Source organism: Gekko japonicus, unplaced genomic scaffold, assembly GCF_001447785.1.
Source record: "Gekko japonicus isolate JY-2015 unplaced genomic scaffold, Gekko_japonicus_V1.1 scaffold1821, whole genome shotgun sequence".
Classification (NCBI taxonomy): domain Eukaryota; kingdom Metazoa; phylum Chordata; class Lepidosauria; order Squamata; family Gekkonidae; genus Gekko; species Gekko japonicus.
This window is the reverse complement of record NW_015169227.1, coordinates 177,831-200,913: the sequence shown is the minus strand read 5'-3', so window position 1 is coordinate 200,913 and position 23,083 is coordinate 177,831. Positions and strand designations below refer to the sequence as shown.

At 42.9% G+C, this 23,083-nt stretch overlaps 2 protein-coding genes across 4 annotated transcripts in view; both read right to left on the bottom strand.

Moving 5' to 3' along the window:
• The window catches only part of ECT2L (epithelial cell transforming 2 like), a 51,869-nt gene extending 45,081 nt beyond the window's left edge, over positions 1-6,788 (bottom strand). Inside the window, exons 1-3 of the mRNA XM_015416424.1 lie at positions 6,756-6,788; positions 6,374-6,613; positions 263-375 (exon numbers count right to left, since the gene is read on the bottom strand). Coding sequence (XP_015271910.1) covers positions 263-375; positions 6,374-6,613; positions 6,756-6,788 — 386 coding nt within the window. The remainder of the gene's footprint in view (positions 1-262; positions 376-6,373; positions 6,614-6,755) is intronic.
• Positions 6,789-11,781: 4,993 nt separating this feature from the next.
• On the bottom strand, positions 11,782-22,743 carry CCDC28A (coiled-coil domain containing 28A). Of its 3 annotated transcripts, none has more exons than XM_015416432.1 (6): positions 22,618-22,743; positions 19,386-19,573; positions 17,003-17,166; positions 14,880-15,034; positions 14,205-14,227; positions 11,782-12,267 (listed from the first exon to the last, which is right to left on the bottom strand). In XM_015416432.1, exons 2-6 carry the CDS (start codon positions 19,541-19,543, stop codon positions 12,213-12,215), a joined length of 555 nt encoding a protein of 184 aa, XP_015271918.1. In that variant the 5' UTR covers positions 19,544-19,573; positions 22,618-22,743; the 3' UTR covers positions 11,782-12,212. The 3 variants fall into 3 exon arrangements, with proteins under 3 accessions (XP_015271918.1, XP_015271919.1, XP_015271920.1); XM_015416433.1 differs by having other exon boundaries at positions 11,857-12,267; positions 22,624-22,743; XM_015416434.1 differs by lacking the exon at positions 22,618-22,743 and adding an exon at positions 21,554-21,616 and having other exon boundaries at positions 11,857-12,267.
• Between the last annotated feature and the right edge of the window lie 340 nt (positions 22,744-23,083).

Genomic DNA, 23,083 nt, shown 5'->3' with positions numbered 1-23,083 from the left:
AAACAAATTAATTCTTTTTTATCAAACATCGCTTCTCTGCATGGCTTTGCTAAATAGGCCTTAACTAAGCACTCATTTCAGAGGCAAAGAGTACAGTAGGGTCATCACCCCTGCACTTGGCCCTGCTGCACCCTGCAGATGCAAGCACTGGCATGGACAAAAGAGTAAGGTGCCGGAAGGGAGTTCTCGTGTAACCTGCTTTTAGCTTTTCACAAAAATCATACATGCAGGAAAAGAACTTGTGACTCACTCACTTACTTACTTCAGCTGTGATGCGCTGCATTTCAGGAGTATCCAGTGCAAAAACTGCTTACGCTGCCTGTCAGTCCACATGTCAAACCAGTGGCTTATAAGCCTGACTCTTTCCTGAAAGAGCTAAATCAAACCACAAGCTGGTTTCAAAGTACAGCTCAGCAACACAGAGGCCTACAGACGAATACACCTCTGATACTACTACGGCTTTCTGTGAAGTACCAACATTCAGTGGTATCAGAACCATTTCATAATTTTTACCTTAAAGCACTGTCTCCAATGACAGCCCTCCACTAACAAGCCACCGTCGGTCTGGGCTGATCACATTCTAAGATGGCTTTGCTGATAGCTTATTATGCACACTTTTTTCTATATGTTTCAGAAATTCACTGTTCATTATGATTCAAAACAGTGAAAGCTGTTTTAAGATGAAATGGTTGTCAGATTTTTACACTGGATCCTACATAACTTTTCTGCCAACTGTGTGGGTTTTCTTTGGTGCAAGGAACCATGTGCTGGCACAAAAGGCTTCTTCACAAGCCAGTGCTGGAGGAAATTATTGCCACTGGAAGGAAGAATCCGTAGAATCCAGCCCTCAATTTCTAACTAATTGTATGTTCCATCTCTTTTCTTTTTCAAAGGGTGCTATCCTGTGCATACTAATCAGGAAGTAACAGAAGGTGTGTGTGTGTGTGGGGGGGGACTTTTGCAAAGTATATAAAGGTCCATGTTTTAAGCGAACATCTTTAGCAGGAAATGCAGATCTTAAACCAATAATCCCATTTAAATCCTAACTGTAGTATGTGCTGGAGTGAAGATAATTCAGTATGCTTGGAGGTTGGGCACTACATTTAGGAGGCAGGAGAAGAGGGAGGGTAAGTTGCTTCCTCCCTGCCTTTCCCCACCCCTGCCTGCCTGGGGCAAGGGAGGCCTTCGCGGGGCTTCCTTGCACTCCCGCCAGCCTTGCAGGTCCACCGCCGGGCCCCTCATGGGGCTCGGCAGTGGAGCTGCAAGGCCGGCACCGGCGGCCGGGACCGTTGGGGGTGGGGTGTGTGGCCTTATGACACATTTCCAGTGATGTCAGGAGGTGTGGCCTTATGACACACTTCCGGTGATGTCAGGGGGTGTGGCATATGCTAATGAGTTCCCCTAGCTCTTTTTCTACGAAATGACCCCTGCTGGAACAGATTGTGTGCGTGCCATCTCCTTACTGAATGGGGTGCCTCTCATTGTCACAACTGGGAGTTCCTCTGACTCCTCCTCTGTGGGCTTCTCCTGTGAGAGGTCATGCTGGGTAAGTCCAGAATTCCCTAAATAGACCATACTTGCATTCAGCTAACGTTATACAACCTAGCAGGTTGTTTTAGTTAAAGTATTCTTTAGATTAGGCCTTTATCTATCCCTACTGTAATGGATATGAACCTAATTCAATAAATGTAAGTTTTATCTTTTTTTCTAATATAGTTGCTTTGTGGGTTTATTTGCTGTGCCTTCCAGCCACAGTTCCTCAGCTGTGGAACTTTGCTATAGAAACGAGTAAACACCCCTGTGGAGAAATGCTTTATCTTCTGGACAGTTGGCAAGAAGCAAAAGCCCTCCCTGTGCATCTTACCAGTTTTTTTCCCTCTAGTCAGAGGAGAAAGTCAGTTCACTGACACCTCAGCTCACCTTCTTACAAATGCTAATGACTCTAGCAGGAAAGACAATGGGGTGATCAAGTGTTTCTCCTCCCCACTTTCCCAGGCAGGAAACAGAGTTAGGATGGCTTTTGGCTAGAAAAACCGCAAAGATAAATAAAAATAAATAAAGACAATCTCCAGGAATGAGCTGGAAGAAATGCTTCTTTGACCTGATGTGACCTGGTCAAGTGGGTGGAGACACAGAGTTAATAAAGGTTCCATGCAAGAGGAAGTTGCGCTCTTTTCCTGGGGATGGTTGGCTGAGGAGGACGCTGAGCTCTGGTCTACAAGCAGGTGGCTATTGAACATGTGGTCGGCCTGGGAGAGTTGCGACAAACTTTGAGGTAATGGAAACTTGGTAGAGAACTAGAACAACTAAGCTAAAGAGCCTGTCCTATTTTAACATCAGTTAGGGCACATATAACAGGACAGACATTTTATGTCATGGAGGTAAAAAAACTCTCATTAATTGTTTTCGTTACATTATTTATGGTCCACCTGTCTCACTGAGACTTAAGGCAAATTACATAGTATCAACAGGATGAGCATCCAGTAAACAGTGCAGTAGGGTTTGAACTGCAGAATCTGAAAAACAACTGAAACAAACCTGAAACAAAATATAAGCATTTAAACATGACATGTTGCAGCACAAACAACAAAGAGACTTGTGACACCATTAGAGATTAATGTAACTGTCCTCTCAGGAAGAAAAAACCAACACTTTATTGTGAACAAAACTCTTGGAAGTTCACTCAATTTTACTGTTGTTTTTCATTCAATGGAGGACCATTCCTCCTGTAGGTTTACAACAGAAATGGTTTCTCAAGATCTCTCCTAATTGAGTGTGTGATACTTCTACCTTTTGTACCAAAGTAAACAATGTGTCCTCTGGCATTTATCTTTCACACATCTGTGCAGACCTATTTTTTCTATGTGCTGCTCCTTGGGCAGGAAAGAGCTGTGTTATGGTTCCCATTGTCTTCCAAGCAGCAACCCACCTCTTTTTTTTAAGTCAGAGGAATACTACACTGGGAATTAAACATAATCTTTGCTGAAAGGGATCCTACATTTCAGCAATTTCTGGATCCCAGGTTTTTAATAAATCAAGTACCCTTTACGTAGGCACAGTTCCGCTAGTCCTAGAGAGATTACCAGGAAGTAATCTGTACAACACATGCAATCACTAGGTGTTTTAATAGAATGGATGATTTATATGGAGTTTCTGCTGTGGCTGACTATGGCCTGGTAATCCCACTGTACAACATTATTCTCCTTCTATTCACTTAGTAAAGGTAAAGGTTCCCTTGCTCGAAAGCCAGTCGAATTCGACTCTAGGGTTGCGGTGCTCATCTCCGTTTCAAAGCCGAAGAGCCAGCGCTGTCCGAAGACGTTTCCGTGGTCATGTGGCCGGCATGACTAAACACCAAGGTGCACGGAACGTTGTTACCTTCCCACCGAAGTGGTACCTATTTATCTACCTGCAATTTCTTGCTTTCGAACTGCTAGGTTAGCAGGAGCTGGAACTAGAGATGGGAACTCACTCCATCATGCGGCACCCGGGTCTCAAACTGCTGAACTACCGACCTTCCACAGCCTGCAGTTCAGCGTCTTAACCACTTGAGCCACCGCAGCTCCTATTCACTTAGTAGATGGGATTAATTGGGTCGAACCTGTTGAACATGGCATAGCTGTTCATGTGGCATCCTAATTGCACAACCACTACTTTTGAAGTGGATTTGAGCATTTCCTTCTCTTTTTCCCCTGTCAATTATTTGTGGACTGTGAGAGTGGTACCCCATATAAATTACTAGCCTGATGCCCGTGCTTCACTACGGTATTTGAGTTCCGTAAATCCAGTTATAATATTGATGATGTGAAGTTTGAAATGTAACATTTGTTATAGGAATTCTAATGGAGAAGATTGTAGTGCAAGCAGGCAGGTTTTACCTCAGAACTCATTTATGTTACAATTAAGAAGTGGGACATAACTATATATTTTAAACAACATCCAAGCAATCAGATATTAAGCAAGTTCATATGAACCAATTTTCTAGAACCCACATTGTGAGAAGTTAAATAACCTAATACAGGAAACTACTTATCCACAAATTTGGGGTACATTTCCATAGTGGGTAGGGGTGTGGTTAAAGCTGTTGGGGTGGCTGGGCCAGCAGCATTGCTAAGGTGATGTTGCTGGGACAGTCTCCCTGATGGATTAAAGTACCCTGGCCCTGCTCCTACACCTGACAAACACCCACCTGTCTGGTGTAAGGGGAGGGATTGTGTTTAAAGGCATTGGGGAGGCTGGGCCAGCAGCAGAACTAAGGCAATCCTGCTGAGCAAGACTCCCCAACGGCTTTAAGGACTCCATGCCCCTTCCAACCCTTGACAGGCAGTTGTCTGTCAGTTGTAGGAGGGGTAGCGTGTCTGAAGGCATTGGGGAGGCCTCCCCGATGGCTTTCAACGCACTGCCCCTGACAGGCAACTGCCTGTCAGGTGGAGGAGGAGTGCGTGGGAGTGTGTCTAAAATAAAGCCATTGGGGAGGCTGGCCCAGCAGCATTGGTGAGGTGTTTCTGCTTGGGCAGCCTCCCTGATTAATTAAAGTACCCTTGCCCTGCTCCTACACCTGACAGACACCTGCCTGTCTGGTGTTGGGGGGGTGTTTAAAGGCATTGGGGAGGCTGGGCCAGCAGCAGCACTAAGGCAATCATGCTGAACAAGCCTCCCCGATGGCTGTAAGCATCCCACCCCCTCTCCTACACCTGACAGGCAACTGCCTGTCCAGTGTAGGGGGGAGGGGTACTGCCAGCTATTGTGGAGGCTGGGCTGGAAGGATCACTAAGGTGTTACTACTGGGGCACCTTCCTGATGGCTTTAATCATCCTGCACCCACTGCCTGTCAGGTGTAGGAGGTGGGGGCAGCCATCGGGGAGGCTGGGCCAGCAGCATTGCTGCACCTCACAGGTGGTTGGCCATTCCTGATTTCCTCAACTGTCCTTAGCTGTCTGCAGTCTCCTGTAACTGTTTTCTTTTACCTCAGAACACTGAGCTCTGCAGCTGACCATTCAGAGAGTAGAGATGGGGTGCAAGAAGGCTGCAACCTGGCAGCCACATAGGAAGCAATGGGGAAGTACATTTTACACCTTTTGACCCCCTTAGGGGTCGAATTTCTAAACATCTCTTCTTAGGGAGCATCTACATCATGGTAGGAGTTCTCTCCCCGAATGTCATGTTTCTAGGTGCAGGGGTTTGGCCTGGGTGTTGATTTTACTGTGAGGGGACTTTCTTTTATATATATAGATGCCACAAAGTCTAGATAGCAGTGCATCTATCAACAATAGGCAGGAAACCACAGGGAAGACTGTCGGACAATGGGTTGGTAAAGGTAAAGGTTCCCTTGCTCGAAAGCCAGTCGAATCCGACTCTAGGGTTGCGGTGCTCATCTCCGTTTCAAAGCCGAAGAGCCAGAGCTGTCTGAAGACGTTTCCGTAGTCATGTGGCTGGCATGACTAAACACCAAGGCGCACGGAACACTGTTACCTTCCCACTGAAGTGGTACCTATTTATCTACTTGCAATTTCTTGCTTTCAAACTGCTAGGTTGGCAGGAGCTGGAACTAGAGACGGGAGCTCACTCCGTCATGCGGCACCCGGGTCTCGAACTGCTGAACTACCGACCTTCCACAGCCTGCAGTTCAGCGTCTCAACCACTTGAGCCACCGCAGCTCCTATTGGGTTGATACCAACCTACAATAAGAACTAGGCTACCAGGTATCTTAAGACATGAGCAATTAACACGTGGAATACCAAACCCTCCCCACAAAGACGCACCGATATTTCATTCTTAAAATTATCAGGATTACCATTCAAATATATTTTGCAATATGTTGCACACTACAACATGACATGGCTTGCCATGTCGTATCACTAGGCTACCTTTATTCCCAGATGTTCTACATAAAATACCAGGTAAATGTTTGTTACACAGTGTAAACAACCACAGATCAAGTTGCCCTCTGGTCAGCCCTGAACCTGTAGTTGCCAAATATTGCAGGTATTCCCCTAAAATCGTGACTAATGTAATACAGGTCTTGCAGTTAGTGTTTGAGGACAGAGCCTGGCATCTTCTTGAGCAATAAAAACAGAAGTTAGTCATGAATGGAGCTGGAAGACAGAATTCCTGTCACACCAGATTTTTAAGATACCATCTGGCTCAGACACCCAAATTCCCCCACTCACTTGTGTTGCGATGATGCTGACAAACAGGATTAATTTAACCTGGAAAAAAATAAGTACTTCCTGTTTAAATTATGAAAGAAGTATTGTATATGCATTTGCAAGGGGAAAGCCATGTACAGTGGGGAAGCAGCTACAGTACTACAATATGCTGCAAAAGCACAGCAATTTGAAAGAAGTGCTTGACTTCAGATATTTGATTTTACCTGCTCGTTAAGAGATTGGTTTTCAAGAGGTGTCCAGGAGCTGAATCGCGTATGCAACATTTCTGTTGTCTGATCTGGGCTGGAGCGTGTTGCCCCCAAGCTCTCCAAATGCCACTGTTTGACACTGTGCAGTGCAGATGTCATGTTTGCTGCAGTCATGATAGAAGTAGAGGCAGTTCCTTTAAATAACAGTTGTGCTTCACACTTCACAATGACTGACTGACAGCCGTTAGTGGCCTCCTAGAAACAGAAAAGAAGCGTAATGCTTTCTCACAGAGAATAAATTTGGGTTTCAGAATCTGATTTGGCTCTGCATCCGGACACAGCCACTCTGAACAATGATGAGTCATTGGACCCTGCATGCCATCTGTCTGCAACTCACATAGATTGTTCCTACTGCTTTCTTATCCTTCATCTTTTTAAAAGTTTTTTTTTACTTATAGGATAATCCATAACCTGATTCTTTTATAAAGTCTTTAAAAGTGTGAGTGATCTCTATTTATTTACTTATTATTTGTATTTATAGCCTGCCCATCCCATGAGCGGGCACAGGGCAGGTTACATCATATTTTGGCAAGGGAACTTTACCGCTAGGAGTATGTTTTTCCAAACATAATTTCACATTACCCTTTTTAACCCATTTTGAAGACGTTTTTGATCCGTCGTGGAGTAAACCGGTATAGGGCTGCCATTTCACACATGGCTTTCCCCTTCCGGTAAAGACCTGGATCTGAAGTGGTTTGCCATTTCAGACTACACCGCTTTTCCCCGCTGTTTTTCGCCTGCGTGGGTGATCTCTGGCTTTTTAAAAAAATGTTCGCTTTAGAGCGCTATAGCGCTATAACACAACAATCCAGGCATTCCAATGAGGTTGATATAATGCTGTTGTGTTATAGTGTTAAACCGTTATAGCGCTATAGCACTCTAAAGTGAATGTTAAAAAAAAAAGCCAGAGATCGCCTGCGAGGGCGAAAAAGCGCATCGGAACTGGGAGAGGCAACTGAAGACTACTTGGAAGCGGTGGACAGATAAAATGCTTCAGCCCCATTTCCTAAACAGGACAGAAGCGTTTGTGTGTGAAATTACAAATATATTCCGGTAGGGAACCAGTTCTAAAATGGTTCTGTCTGAAATGACAGGCCAGAAACCTTTTGGGAACCATTCCTCTTCCGGATTATATTGTCTGTCTGAAATTCCTCACTATCTTATAGTGATTGAGTCTCTGCTTCTCTCCCTCCTTCATTTTAACCTACTACCTGGGCATTTGATTCTCTGCTGTTATCTGTGCATATCATTTCAATCACATCTTCTATGCTAGGAAGCGATTCCTATCACCCCTCTCACATTGCTATGTCACAAATTAATCCTTATGGGCAATGTCCTAGGGTTGTTACAGCAAAATTCCTTTTCTTACCAGAATCTGCTGTCCACTGGGTCTAAGAGAGGATTAGAGACCATAAAACACAGTGTAACAAAGAGAAAAATATGTTTATCTCCCCCCCCCCCATTAAAACAAAAAAGGAAGTGATAAGAATGCTGGTTACTTTACCTCAAGGGAGAACTGCAGCCACTAAAGACTTCTTCTGAGAGCTAGAGTTGCTATTGGATTGGCTGAAGGTCAATACACCACAGCATCTCCATAGGAACCAAACTGCACAGCAAATGCTCTCTGGGCTTATAGCCAATGCAGGGGAAAGAATCTTTTGTCACGCTGGGCTGTGAGGCTAGCTAATTTATTTGAGAAATTTTATTGAATTGCTTTTCATAGGTTTCAAACCAATGTACACATAAAAATCAACGCATCAATAAAATATCAAGATGGCAATTTAACCATCTCAAATAAAACCACAAACAACAATAAAAATAAGTTAAAGAAAAACAGAAAGATAATTTACAGTAGCATCCTAAGTAGAGGTACATCCTTCTGAGTCCATTGAAGTTAATGAGGTTGAACTGTGTTTTTCTGCTTAGAATGGCAGCACTAAGTTATTAAAGGGGGGGAAATCTGCAATAAATAAGCCTGCTGTTTTCAGGGGAACAAAACTCTTATGATGTGCATTACATTCTTTTGAAATGCTGTATGTGTTTACATATTCAATATATTTTTTGTTTGTCTTAAAGACTTTTTGGGAGAGTTTCCACCTTTCCATTTCTAGTTTTCAGGGGAAGGCATTCCAAAGCTCTAGGGCAGCCACAGAAAAGGCCCAGCCACATGTAGAAACTAGTGGTATTTGAAACAGGGATCCTTCAGGTGATCTCAAACTAGTATAATCCCTTGGATTTAGTGGCTTTAGAGTGTATATTTCACTCTACATTTCCTTTATTTCTGGCAAGGATTCTATTTTAAGAGAAATCAGAAACCGGCAGGTGAAGGTTTTCCTGAATTCAATAAATATACAACCAAAAGTGGGGGGATCCTTGCTGCTGCCTTCATTGATTTGAAGGTGGATTTTGATATCATACCCCATGCCAGATTGTGGCACAAGCTAAAACTAACATCTACTGACAAGAGACTGTTGGCTTTGACTGAGACCCTGTATTCTAATCCCAATGTACAAGTCCGCTGTGGGTTAGACTGACAACTTTCCAATGTAATTTCCCAGCAGGGAGTGCATCAGAGATGTATGCCGGTCCTTTTGTTGTTTAATTTATATATCAACAATATGATTTCTGTTGTCTCTGCCCAGGACTGTTATTCTCCATCCACTGCTAACGTTAAAGTTTCTATCCTACTTTTTGTTGATGATGCAGATTTGGTCTGGGTTGTCACCAATATGCAGATGACACTGAGCTCTATCTCACATTTCCACCTGATCCCAGGAAGGCAGTAGAAACCAGGAAGCAGTTTGGGAGTGGATTAAGGCAAATAAACTGAAGCTTTATCCCAACAAGACAGAAGTGCTACTAATAAGTGGTTTGAACTGGGATTTTAAGGTGTCACCTCTTCTGGATGGACTTGCACTCCCCCTGAAGGAACGGGTCCTTACTTTGGCAGTGCTCTTGGACCCAGGCCTACTGCTAGGTAAGCAGCTGGCAGCTGTTGTCTGGATTGCCTTTTACAAGTTTTGACTGGTTTGGCTGCATGTAGAACCGGCCGAAACCAGATCATGCACATGGCTGGGTCAATACACAACACCTTGAAAGCCCTATATGTTTTGGGACCAACATACCTGAATGGATAGAGGAGCACATTCCAAAATTCCCTAGCTGAAAATATACACAAAAATTGCTGTTTCAGGTTGTTACAGAACGGTAACACAATACAGAATTCATAGCCAATATGAAAAGCACCATTCCCCCTGAAAAATCCATGGTTTTTTTGTGTTTGGGTGCTTACCATCGGCAGCAACAGGTGCCTTACTTTTGTTGGATTCTTCTTCTGATTTCCCTGCCAACGGTATTTGTCCCTTCCAATCAGATCCTTGAAAGGGATCAGGAGGTAAGTGCTGACAGCCAGCCACTTTTGGAAGCAAGCCCCAGAGAAGTGCTTGGCAGCTCCAAATGTATGTGAATAACTTTCCACTGGGGATTCTCTAGGATCAGGAAAAAGGCTGGGGGTGTGTGTGGAATCAAGACACCTGTCCTCCTCTACCCATACTGCCCTTGGTCAGCAAACTCAGTTCTTTGGCTTTTAAAGTGGCATTCTTGCAGCTGACACCTGACTGATCAAAGCAGTTAATCTGGAGATAACTAATAAACAAATATATTATGCAGTTTAGCCCTCAGACAGCCATGCACCAGCCCTTCACCACTGCATCCTCCGTCTCAAGGAATTCCTTAAATAATGGTAGCAGTAATACTAATTAAGGTACCCCAACAGTGGCCACCCAGAGTGAAGCCGTGTTGTTTCATAACAATTGGATGATTGATTCATCACATGCAATCACACAATCACATGCTCCTTTGAGAGCCAGTTTGGTGTAGTGGTTAAGTGCGGACTCTAATCTGGGAGAACTGGGTTTGATTCCCCACTCCTCCACTTGCACCTGCTGGATGACCTTGGGCAAGCCATAGTTCTGACAAGAGTGTCCTTGAAAGGGCAGTTCTTGAAAGAGCTCTCTCAGCCCCACCTACCTCACAGGGTGTCTGTTGTGGGGAGGGGAAGGGAAAGGAGTTTGTAAACCACGCTGAGACTCTGAGTGAAAGGCAGGGTATAAATCCAATCTCTTCTTCTTCTTCCTTTTAAAAAATATTCTGAACTATTTTCAAAGCTACCAAAAGGGGGGAGGCTTCAAAGGAAGTTTTCCTTTGTGAAAGTAAACGACACACTACAACAAGGAAGGATGGCAAATGCAGAGAGGTAAGAAAATTGTCAGTCGTAAGATTATATTAAAAAAACAGAAAAACAGATGCAGAAAGGATTAAAAAAAAAAATGGCTGGTGGCCAGTGCCATTCCCCACCATAAGAATCAGTGGATAGAAGTGCACCTGAGCTGAAAAGTATCTGTTCTGGGGAGGGTCTGTAAAAATCAAACCCCTCTGTCCATTCTGCTTAGAGGGTCTTTAGATTAGAGCAGCGGTTCTCAACCTGTGGGTCGCGACCCCTTTGGGGGTCGAACGACCCTTTCACAGGGGTCGCCTAAGACCATCGGAAAACACAAATTTTCGATGGTCTTATGATAGCAACGAAAATAATTTTATGGTTGGGGGTCACCACAACATGAGGAATTGTATTAAACGGTCGCGGCATTAGGAAGGTTGAGAACCACTGGATTAGAGGGAAGACTGTGCTCTATGCACATTTGGTGTCATTATCTTTGAAAACAGCTTCCCCAGGCCCTTGAATTGGTTTCCTATTGAAAATAATAGTCCCGAAATTCTGGAACCCAAACAAAATAAACACCCCCCAACAAAAACACGTGAATCTGAATCCCAAATCAGTAATGTTCTACATAAAACCCAGCAATCACAGTAACGGTCTTCCCTCTGAATTGCAGCTCCAAAATTATAATGAAATTTTACTCAGACACCCCTATGAATCTTCCCGAACACCGCAGTCATCTTCCAAGGCCCTGCTTTGGGTGTTCCTCCAATTTCTGAGATTAGGTGTGTGGCAACTTAGGAGAGGCCCTTCTCAGTCACAGCACCAAAATTCTGGAACTCTCTCCTCAGGGAGACTAGTCTGTCCCCTTCTTTTGCTGTCTTCTGCCAGCAGCTGAAGACCTTTTGGTTTTGTTCGGCATCCCCTCAGTGATCCCTCCTTCCTGTGAAATGTTTTAATTGTTGTTAATTTGTATTTTAGCTCTGGTTTTGATTGTTTTAATGAAGTGTTGGCTTTAATTGTTTTAAAGATGTGATCTTATACCATCTTATAATTTGTTAGCCGCTTTGGCGACCTTTACGAGGGCAGAAAGGCTGGGTATAAATTTTGTAAAAAAAAGATCTACAGAAACAAGTCATAACCATCATCTTTAAAATATTTTTATTGCCAAAATAAATTAAACATTCGTTAAACGGACAATATCACTGTCCAAAAACCCCCACACTAAGCTGTATGTTTATTTTCCTGCACTGTGTGAAACAGACAGCTATATCTATTACTAACTTAACCAAGCTGTCTGTGTGATTAGAACTTAAATTTTATATGAAATTCCAACTGATTTGAACACTGAGCATACAAATGCACTTTCAAGTTTTCCCAACATTCTGTGTCGGATAAGGCAATAATACAAAGCATAGCAGCAAGACATGGCAATTTAATACCCTGTACTCCAAGCCTGGCACAGTTGCAGCACTCACATCGGCCAAGGAGAATGTATGAACAGATTCACTTGCATTTGCTGCAGGAGATACAGAAAGAGTGCACTGCAAATAAAGATGACATCTGGGAACTGCAGTTTTAGCTTGTGCTGGTATTTGAAACACCTTGAGCATCTGCTAAATGAAGTTTTTGTCTGCAATGAACAGTTAAGGAAATGGGTTTCAAAGGGTTTGAACGATACAAGGGTTAAGTTTCTAGCATTATCCATACACTGGGAACAACTAGTTTCAAGATTTTTATTGGAATTTTAGGGAGGCATGGGAAAGCACTACACAAAAAGGTGGGCAGAGGCTGTGGCTCAGTGGTTAAAAACTGACAGGAGGAAGTTGTTAGTAAAAAGAGATTATGTTCTGAAGACTGAAAATCAGAGGTTAGGCTTTGAAGATTACAGAAGAACAAATTAAAGATCTGTGAGGAGATATCAGACTTTTGGGTTACATTTCTTCATTGAGGGAACCGAGTGTACTGAAGTGTTACAGTAGGGCTTTGCAGGGCCTGGTGTGTAACTCAGTTGCAACAGAGTACTTTGTCGATAAGTTATACCTGAGAGTTTTCCTGACGTATATGCAGTTTAAAGCCTAACATACTGCAATTCTTTTTAAAGTGTAAATATTTACCTCAATTTAGGTATGTGGTCTTTTCCCCTGTTTTGTGTGTTTGCTCTTGTTCAGTTTAAAAAGCAAACTATCTCATGCCAGTCAATTTTACTTCAACTATAAATCCAGGCCTGAGTGGGCTTATACCCTCAAATCAAGTTTTCTCTTTTTAATTTCTGCTGGGACCCCCCGGTACAGTGTGGTAACATGGGTAATCTCACTGTCATGGAAAGGAAGATTCCTATGAGGTGGTAGCTAGCCCCCAGGAAATCCATTACAGATGTATTCTCTTGATATTAATAATAAGAAATACTAAAATTCTCTTTCAGAACTACTGGGAGCATATTAGTTGTATGACATAAAGCAATATTACCCATGCTCTTGAGCAGAGTCAGTAACACTGCCATTTGGACAAAGAGGAACGGAGGAGAACCCACTTGATATTTATGTGTATGTAAACAAGCCAAATTTGGGGGGGGATATTAAAAAAGTGGACAGAAAATGAGAATACACGCGACATCAGAATAAATGCACTGTTTGAAGAAAACAATATGCTATGAAAAGGCTTTGTGTATATTAACAGTGGGAAAATACAAGACAAATTTAGGAGGCAGGGAAATTTAAGAGAGAGAAAAACTACAAGAAAAAGAACAAAAATTAAAGAAAATACATTAAGACTTCCTTTAGGACTACTCAGTATTAGTAGTCCAACCTAAGTATCTCATCAAAGGTCTTTGAATTGAATTTCTGGATGGATTTTCATCAAGTATTCATAAAGGAGTTCACTGATAAAAAAGTGAATCAGTGAAATATTTGGTTGTTTCTCACCTATTTCCCCTATTCATCTTTTTTCACACAACTACTAAGTATTTTCTCTTCTTACAGTAGCATTTAAATGATTTTATTGTTAATGAAACACTGTCACAGATGAGAGATCTCTGTACTAAGGAAAAACAAAGACATCTTTTGTTTTTACCAAGGGTCACCAGCTCGTTCTGCTAAAATTAACCCATACTTCCCAAAGCCTCACATGACCTATTTTTCTGACCATCCACTGCCACCACCTTGAGAAACCACAAATTCAGTCCTCAGAGGAGCGGTTTATTTTCACAATTGCTAATGCAAAGTTACTTCTAAAAGAAAAAAAAAAGTTTCATATCTGAAGCCTGAAAATATTTTTTCAAGTGCTTTGAGCTGTTCAACTCATGCCCAGTTGTTTATTCTGTACTAAAACTGCAGGTCACCTAAAGATGTACAAGTTGAGCAGCTAACAGTGCAATCCTAAACAGATCTACTTAGCATCCTACTGAAACCTATTCATTGGGACTTACTTTCAGAAAAGTGTTCTTAGGATGGCCATCCTGACGAGAGTTACACACTTCTAAGTTAATCAAAGTCAACGGGCTTAGAAGGGTGTAACTCTGCTTAGGATGGCATTGTAATACCTACTTTGTCCATTTCAGAAAAAGGATACATTGAAGAATTCAGTTCTTCCAGCTGCAATATGAAGAAAGAGAGAAAAATGTCGTTAGGCTGCCGCTGATAAGTTGTGAAGATCACTCAGTTTCTATGGCAGATATTTAGTGATCATTGCAGAATTAAAGTCATAAACTGGTTAAATCACAGCTCAGAGCCAGACTGTAATATTTCCCCAAATTAGACATGGACAACACTGGACTCTCCTCCATAGCTTTGTCCACTCAGCCAGTTGTAGAAAAGTCTTAGCTCATCTACACTGGCTCCCATGTGTTTCCAATCCCAATTCAAGGTGCTGGTGTTGTCCTTCAAAGCCCTGTACAGCTTAGGAACAGCATACCAACTGCTTGACCACTAAGGTATTCTTTTGAGGTCCTGCTCTGTGATTTCTTCTACCTGCCCTATGTCTTAATTACAGTTTTAGGTGCTTTTAATATATATTTTAATTTTGGTTTTAGTTGTTTATTTTTATGTTTGGTTTAATGTTAGCTGCCTTGGTGGCCCTGATTGGCAGGTTTTGTGAAAAACAAAATAAATGTTTAATTTAAAACTCTAAAACTAACCAGTAGTGAATGTTACAACTCTTTTTCAGACCTTTCCATTCTTGCCTGATTTTTTTGTATGCAGATCTAGCTATGTAGGGACTCTGTCTTCCCTCTATATTGATACTTACATCTGACAGCAATCTATCCAGGTTGGAATCACTGGCTACTTTTCTCTTGTCTTCAGGGAGTTCTTCCAACTCTCCATAAAGCTCCAAATTCAGACGTGCCAGCTTCTCCTGCATCCCTCGCACATGCTCCATTTGCTCAATAGAACATTCATTTCCTGAAGCAATCAAAGTGCAGAATTACTCAGACGTCTGACAGTGATCAAAGAAACCAACTCTGCCACTTGCATCAAAATGGAAGAGGGTTTGCCCAGAAAAAATCACATCAGTGTATTCACTCAGGTTCCTCTTTAACCATAAAAATGAATGCAGATAATATAGTATTTTAATGCAAGGCGGGCCTTCTGCCTTTTTAATTCATTCCTGTTATTACTTCAAACTGTCGATATCTGTTACACAATTAGTGATTTAAGTTCAGACAGGAAGGAATTTGAATAGGTACAACTAATGCACATTCCAACTTTATCCCATCCCTCATCGTATGTATGTGTGTGTGTGTAAAGTGCTGTCAAGTCGCAGCTGACTGATGGCAACCCAGTAGGGTATTCAAGGCAAGAGATGTTCAGAGGTGGTTTATCATCGCCTGCCTCTGCATCATTATGACCCTGGTTTTCCTTGGTGGTCTCCCATCCAAATACTGACCAGTGCATTTGCATTAAGACTGTCTTCTAAAGCTTTTCACGATCATCCTAATCTTTCCTCTTTAAACTTGTATTTCCTCAGGTATTGCTAAGTGATCTGCCCACTCGCCAACAATCCCTAGGCCTTCTTACATTTTTGCACTCACTTTTGGGCCTTAAAGTGATCTACGTAAACCATCCACCTCTGTCTGATGGATTAAGTATTATGACACAAGGACAAGTCAGAAGGAAAACGATTTAAGTCTGTGTGGGAGTGTAAAGACCAAACTACAGATATAATATTATTTTCCCTGAGAGGAAGAGTTTTGTGTTTTTTTTAAAACACCCTAAGTGTAGCCACAGAGATGGGAAACAAGGGGAATATCTGTGCATTAGGGGGTAGGCGGTCTTAAATTTAACTCTGATTATAAGGATTTGTGAAGACCCAAGCACAGCAAAACACCAGAGTATTCAGACAGCCCAGAAAGAATTAAGATCATCACAAAATAGCTCTGCCCTGCTCTACCACATAACCAACAATCTTTTTACAATTCTCCTCGTAACATCCAGGTCTCAGTATTTACACAAAGTTATGATAGATGCCATAACCAGCACAACTACTCTAGAGACCCAATATTTATTTATTTATTTATTTATTTATTTTTGGGATTTATATCCCTCCCTACCCAAGCGGCTCAGGGCGGCTAACAGGCGGCAATGCCGGATTAAAAGTAAAATACAATAAAACATACAGTAAAACATTATTGCATACAATAAAAAGGTGCTCTGCGAATCTCTAAAACTCCCCAAGATGTACGATATCCCACATTGGCGGCCAGCGTTATTAATAGCGTGAGCGCCAGGAACGATATTTCCCCATTTCTGCCGGGCGACATCTACCCCCCACCCAATGATAGGGGTAGATGATCAGATCGTATCACGGTGGTGGAATAGTGGCGGTGGCGACTCCTACTCAAAAGCCTGGCGGAAGAGCTCCATCTTACAGGCCCTGCGGAACTGTATAAGGTCCCGCAGGGCCCGGATATATAGCACATTTGCTCTCACATTACAGGGTATTTAATTAATTCACTTAGAAAATTTACATGCTGCCTCTCTGGAGAGCCTGAAACACAACAGTAACCTATGCAAATATGAAAAGCCCATTCATGTCACCAGTAAGTGTAATAACACAACTAACAACAATCCTCTATAACACAATGTGAACACCGAGCAGTCAAGGTGGGGTGAATGTCTGTGGTACAAGCTGGGACCCACATATCGTGAAAGACGGTCTCTCCTGCTTTGCTCTTCTCAAGGTTTGTTACCACCCCATCCCTCTATGCTATGCTAACATCTTTTAATACTACTGTCCCCATGGCCCACAAACTCATTCTATCTTAAGAGATTGCCACCTCATATGTGAGATTTCAGAGAACTGGGTGAAATACATATTTGTGTTTCAATGAACAAGTAGCTTGGGAGAACAGGAAGGGGCCACAAAATTACCAAATGCTTGAAGTTTGCCAGAGTGGAAGTCATTCAGAAGATTCAGAAGCCCTTTCTCCATCTCTTGAACATCTGATACATCTGTAAGAAACGAGTGCTGGATTGGAGCTGACTGTGCTCCTTTGCTTTCTGCTCCGAGTGGTTTAGCTCTCTCTTTTATGCCTCTGAGGAGAAAACAGATATTATAAAATTATGATGAAAATGACTTTCTGTTCTCAAGCTTGTGGCTAAATCGAATAAATATATCAGAAAAGGCTTTACAATGAGAGACCACTACACACGCTCTGCGCAACACACAGTCAATCTGGGGGACGGTCAGGGCTAAACTCTGCTTTCACAATGGCAGAGCCTGGATAATGGCCCCACCATTGGGCTTCTCAGCTGTGCCATGGTCACATTTTGAACCACAGCTCAGCTGTGAAAAACAAAAGGGAGGCTGCCAGGTTTGGGTGTGTGTGTGTGTGATCATCAAAGCATCAGTGCCCCTGAGTGAACACAAAGAGGGGTGGGAGTGGGGACAGCAGCAAGCCGTATGTGGAATGCTGGATGTTGTCTCTGCCTGCCTCCACCTTGCTTACAGCTACTTCCTCAGAGGGGATGAATCTTTCTGCCCCCTTGTGGAAGTGGCCAATATTGTTTCAGAGAAGATTCAAAATGAATGGTACAGCCGACCTTGGAATTCTGAAAATGTGTAGCCCCCACAGCTAAACAAGTGCATATGAATCTAATTAAAATTATATTCTTCATGTAAGATACATGAAGTTTTGTTTGGGGAAAATATTGATTTCACATATCATTAACTTTAGTAATAGAGCTCAGGCATGGGATCAAAATAGTTCTGTTTACTCAGGTATTTGGCTCAAGTGGTTAAGACGCTGAACTGCAGGCTGTGTAAGGTCGGTAGTTCAGCAGTTCGAGACCTGAGTGTGCCGCATGACGGGGTGAGCTCTCGTCTCTAGTTCCAGCTCCTGCCAACCTAGCAGTTCGAAAGCAAGAAATTGCAAGTAGATAAATAGGTACCACTTTAGTGGGAAGGTAACAGCGTTCCGTGCGCCTTGGTGTTTAGTCATGCCCGCCACATGACCACGGAAATGTCTTCGGACAGCGCTGGCTCTTTGGCTTTGAAATGGAGATGAGCACCGCAACCCTAGAGTCGGATTCGACTGGCTTTCGAGCAAGAGAACCTTTACCTTTTTATATATCTAATAACCAAGGCGCCTCCTGCATGCGGATATCTAAATCCGCACATCGGGGGCACCTAGGGGACAAAGGGATTTTCCTGCACATTTGGGGCAACCCCCAGATGTGCAGAAAAATCTGAAATCTATAAAAAACTTAAATCCCCCCAAAAGGAAAAGAGCATTCCCTGCGCAGGGAACGCACTTACCACTAGACACTGTAGCAGAGCCATTGTTGCTGGTGCACCGGCGGCTGGGAGCTGTGGCCATTGCTGGGGGGGGGGAGCCTGGTCTGGCTGGCAGCTAGGAGCCACACAGGGCTTGCTGCCATTGCTGTTGGCAGCGGCACCAGGAGCAGGAGGAAGAGAGGGAGAAGCCTTGGAGGGCTAGTGGCTAGAGCCACGGATGTTGTTGCTGTTGGGGGGGGGGAAGCCCGGCAGCCTGGAGCCGCACAGGGCTCACTGCTGTTGCTGCTGGTGGTTGCGGTGGTGAGGGGGAGAATCCTTGGAGGGCCGGTGGCTAGAGCCACGGCTGTTGCTGCTGTCGGGTGTGGGGAGGAAGCCTGGCGAGCCCAGCGGACCGCCTGCTGGGCTCACCTGTGGCTGCCACCGCCACCTCCTCCTCTATGCTTCAGGAAGCCAGCCACCCGGGAGCCACGGGGAATACTCCCCCCCTCAAGTATCGCAGGTCCCGCTTCTTGTATTGTTCTATTCTCCTGGGTTTTTTAACCGTTCCAGGTTGGAAGTCGGACTGCTTCTGTTACTGTTATTTTAGAGGCTTTTAGGTTGTATGCTTCCATATATCCTTGGAAGCCTTGCTGCAGAAAGGTAATTGATTAGTTACAATAATGCAGTTCTAATGGAGTCTATTATTTAAAACCCTTATTGATTTGAATCACCCAGTATTCCATCCTCCTTGGAAACTGCAGCCCTCAAATTTGTAGGTTTGCCATCTGTTCCTTAGTTCAATGAACTATTCCTGGTTTAACTATTTCAGAAATATGTGTAGAAAAGGAAGAGGTGCTCCAAAACTGCAAAACCGACTTTAGAATATACCATTCTTATACTATTACTATATTAATAAAGTACTTCTAATATTCTGATACACGTGAAACGTCATTTTCTTATGGCTTCACAATGTGTTCTTTATACTGGCCCTGTTCAATTCGGTAGGCTTGGATTGCAGGCAACACCTGAGCATCTTACCTTTTCAGCTTTGGTTTCTGCAAAGGCGGCTGTGGTGCAGGGTTTGAAAAGGCAGTACTTTTACTAGGAGGCAAAGAACTTTTCTTACTGTTGACCACCTGAGTGACATGAGTGCTGGATGTTTTGGGACTCCTCCTTTTGGTTTTTCTTTCTTCCATTCCACAGTTGGTGCTACAGCAAATGTGTTTCTGCATGGGGGGTGGGTGGGAATAAAAGAATATCTGTGTCCATGAAAAGGAAAGTTAAACAACAACAACAACAAAAAGGTATAAATATCAGAAACCAAAAGGGTTTCAAGAACTCCATGGATACTTTGAAAGCCCACTTGATCAGCACTTTAACAGCCTGAGATTGTGTGTGTTTACTCAGAAATAGTCTTTAAAAGTTTAAGGAGTCTTACTCCCCAGTAAGCATGGATAAAACTGCAGACTTAGTAGTGCAAACTCTTTGGGTAGTTAATACCTCTATAGGGAGCTCCTTTAAAGGTGTCTTCCAAAAAATAGCCCATCAGCTAGTATTTTCAGTTGAAGGAGGAAAAATAAGGCACTAGACTTTCATGTAAAAAATATGCCAATGTTTTAAAATGTTAAATAACAGATGACTCTGGAACAAAATATCATGAAAGATGGAAATCCTGGTAATTAATTTGACTGGAATTGCATCACAGTGAATCAAGGCTGCAATGCTATGCACACTTACCTGGGAGTATGTGCCATTTAACAAAATCGGAATTACTTCTCAGTAAACACATATAGGCCAAATTGTGCATTTCTAAATACAAATTATCAAAGTATTGCAGAAAGACAAAATGTAAAAAAGCAATTTAACAGCACTCCCCATCTGGCTAGCAGAATTTTACATCTGATTAACAGTATTAACACTGCATTTTTCAGATCTTATCAAAGTTAATTTGTAGAAGCAATTAATTGCAAATAAAAATTCAAGAACTGGTTAAAATGAGCTATCAGTGCCTGATAATTGTGTATAGTCAAATTGCTGGTTTCAGGGTAAGAACAGAAGGGGCCAGAGAAAAAAAATTACAAAACTGACACAGATTTTCCCAAAATATCTGCAAGCAGTAGCTAATCTGATTTACAGTTTATATTTATAGTCAACAGAATTACATCCTTTCAAGAAGAAATGCTGAGATTCCTTTTTGCTGTCTTCAAAGTATTTAATTGCCAAATGTAATTTGCAGAATATGCGAAAAAACCCCCCCCCCGAACATACCCAGAATGAAACTTTGAATAAACCAGAATAAAACTTGGTCTTAAAGGTGGCTCTGGACCAGTGTTCCCTCTAAGCTTCAAGGTCTTGTGAGCAAAAATGCTACTTTGTGAGCGACTGGCATTAAAGTTGCAAGCAAGTGGTTTGGCTCCTGCATAAATGAATCTGCTCTGGAGCCATCCTTCCTGAGTCGAGGCAAAAAAACGGTGAGCTAGCTCACACAAACTCAGCTTAGAGGGAACACTGCTTTGGACTCAAATTTTTTCTGCTGCTTCAGACCAATACAGCTACCCACCTGAATCTATAATTTACTGATGTTGGGAGTTTGTTGCTACACCTTTAGGTTTATAGGCAGTAGGTTCGGCCAGACAAAATAAGGCACTGCTGCACACAAATGCATGGTGTAGTGGTTAGCATGTTGGACTAGTATCTGAGAGACCCAGATTCAAATCCCCAATCTGCCATGGAAGCATGCTGGGTGACTTTGACAGACAGAAGGGAAAAGCAGCCACTCAGCTGAGCCCATGGGAGCGCTGCTCCAGTATTCAATCACCTTACAGAACAGAGATGGGATGTTGGAGGGAAGCACAACAGGGGTTTAGTTCAGTTCAGATCTGCCTCAGGGAGAGGGGAGTGACTGTCTGGGTCTGTCCCAGTAAAACAGTTTGAAGGGTAGCTCTGCTTGGTAGTGTGGCAGAGTGGTTTAGCTTTACCTCTGGAAGAGAACAGAGTACCCAATTGTTAGGCCTGTCTCTGGCAATGAGCAGACCTTGTGCCATTTCGTCTGACTCTTGGGAAAGGGCAGGCTGGTGTGGGTGGAATCCTTTATGTGAGAGAGGATCCAACCTAGTGGATAGTCAGTCAAAGCCTGTTCGGGGCTGAAAGCACTGAATAAAATTTAAATCACACTCTGAAGCCATAACTAACTTAAATGCATGTACTTCAGCCAGATTTCTCCTCGGACTATCTGGGGACTCAGGCTGCTGATCTGTTCTTTCAAACCAACCTGCAAATAAATAAATTGTCTGTGTTTATATACAATTCCTGCTTCAGTGACCTCCATATTCTAGTTGCTCACCATAAAACTTATCTCACAACAGTGAACTCAAAGCCTTTAGAATTTGCTGCCTTTAGAATACTTGGTAACTGAGGGGACGGGTAATAGTTTAAAACAAACCTAGTTCCTCAAAATCATAGGAGGCTGTGTGGGTTCCTTCAGTTGGCAGAAAAGGCCTCTCACAGTAACCTTAGGCCAGTCATACACTGTTCATCAAACCTACTTCACAGAGTTGTTGTGAGGGCAAGATAGAGGAGAGGAGAATAATGTACACTGCTTTGTATCCCCCTGGAGAGAAAAATCAGTATATACCCTGGCTTCAGCTGGGAGGGAGGGTAGAAATTTGAGGAATAAATAAATAAATATAATTGAAAAAATAAGCACATGGAATCCACTGTCACAAAATGTTAGCAGAGTTGGTAGATTCAAAAGGTGATAAGACATGGTCATGGAACTAATTCAAATAGGTATTTTCATTATTTTTGGCAATCAAATACTGTGGAGGCAGCAAAAGAGAATATGAGAATCCTGATACGCCAACCATTTCTTAAAAAGAATTAACAAAGAACAATCAGAGCATACTTATCGACAAGCTAAGTATAAGCTTTAATTAAATCCACAGCTATATATTAATAGCCATTAGCCGTAATGGTTAAATGGACCTTCCTACGTTTAGTGGCAGAGTAGATTTCTGAATGCTAGGTGGCAGGGACGGGAAAACACAGGGGTAGGCTTTGCCTCTGCTGTGACCCTCTCGGATGGCGGCTATAGGAAAGAGGATGTCGGAATAGATGGGTCATTGGTCTGATTCAAAAGGACCTCTCTTATGCAACTGGCAGAAATAATGGTCCACGCGCCGCTCCTCTGACTTCCTACTGTTCTTCCCGGGGGAGGGGGGAAATCTTACCGATTAACAGAAAAATAAAAACCCCGAGAAATATTACCCACCTTTACCTGCGGCTTCACATTTGTCCAATCTACAGCAACTGCGCCCTCATATTTACGGAAACAATTCACATTCGTCACATGCCTATTTGAAAGGCCTCGTTAATAAATGTCAGTATCACATGACGGAAGGAGAGCGCTTGTGGGACTTGTAGTGCAATTCCGGCCGAACTGAGAGGTTTTCAGTAGGACAAAACTACAACTCCTACAATCCACCACGGTAAGGGAACGGAACAAGTGGCGTTCTTTTGTGAACGAACTGAGAAAGGGAAGGAGAAACCGAAAAATACGGTTTGCTGCCGCCACTCTTTTAAATAATACCGCACGCCCTACAGGCTTACTAGAAACCCCAGGATTCCCCATAGCAAGCTTAGGCCGGGTCTTCGGGGAAGAAAAGGAATGGGCAGGAGCGATTCCTCTGAAAGCTGCTTTATTTATTATTTATATTATTTATATTGATAGGGTGCTT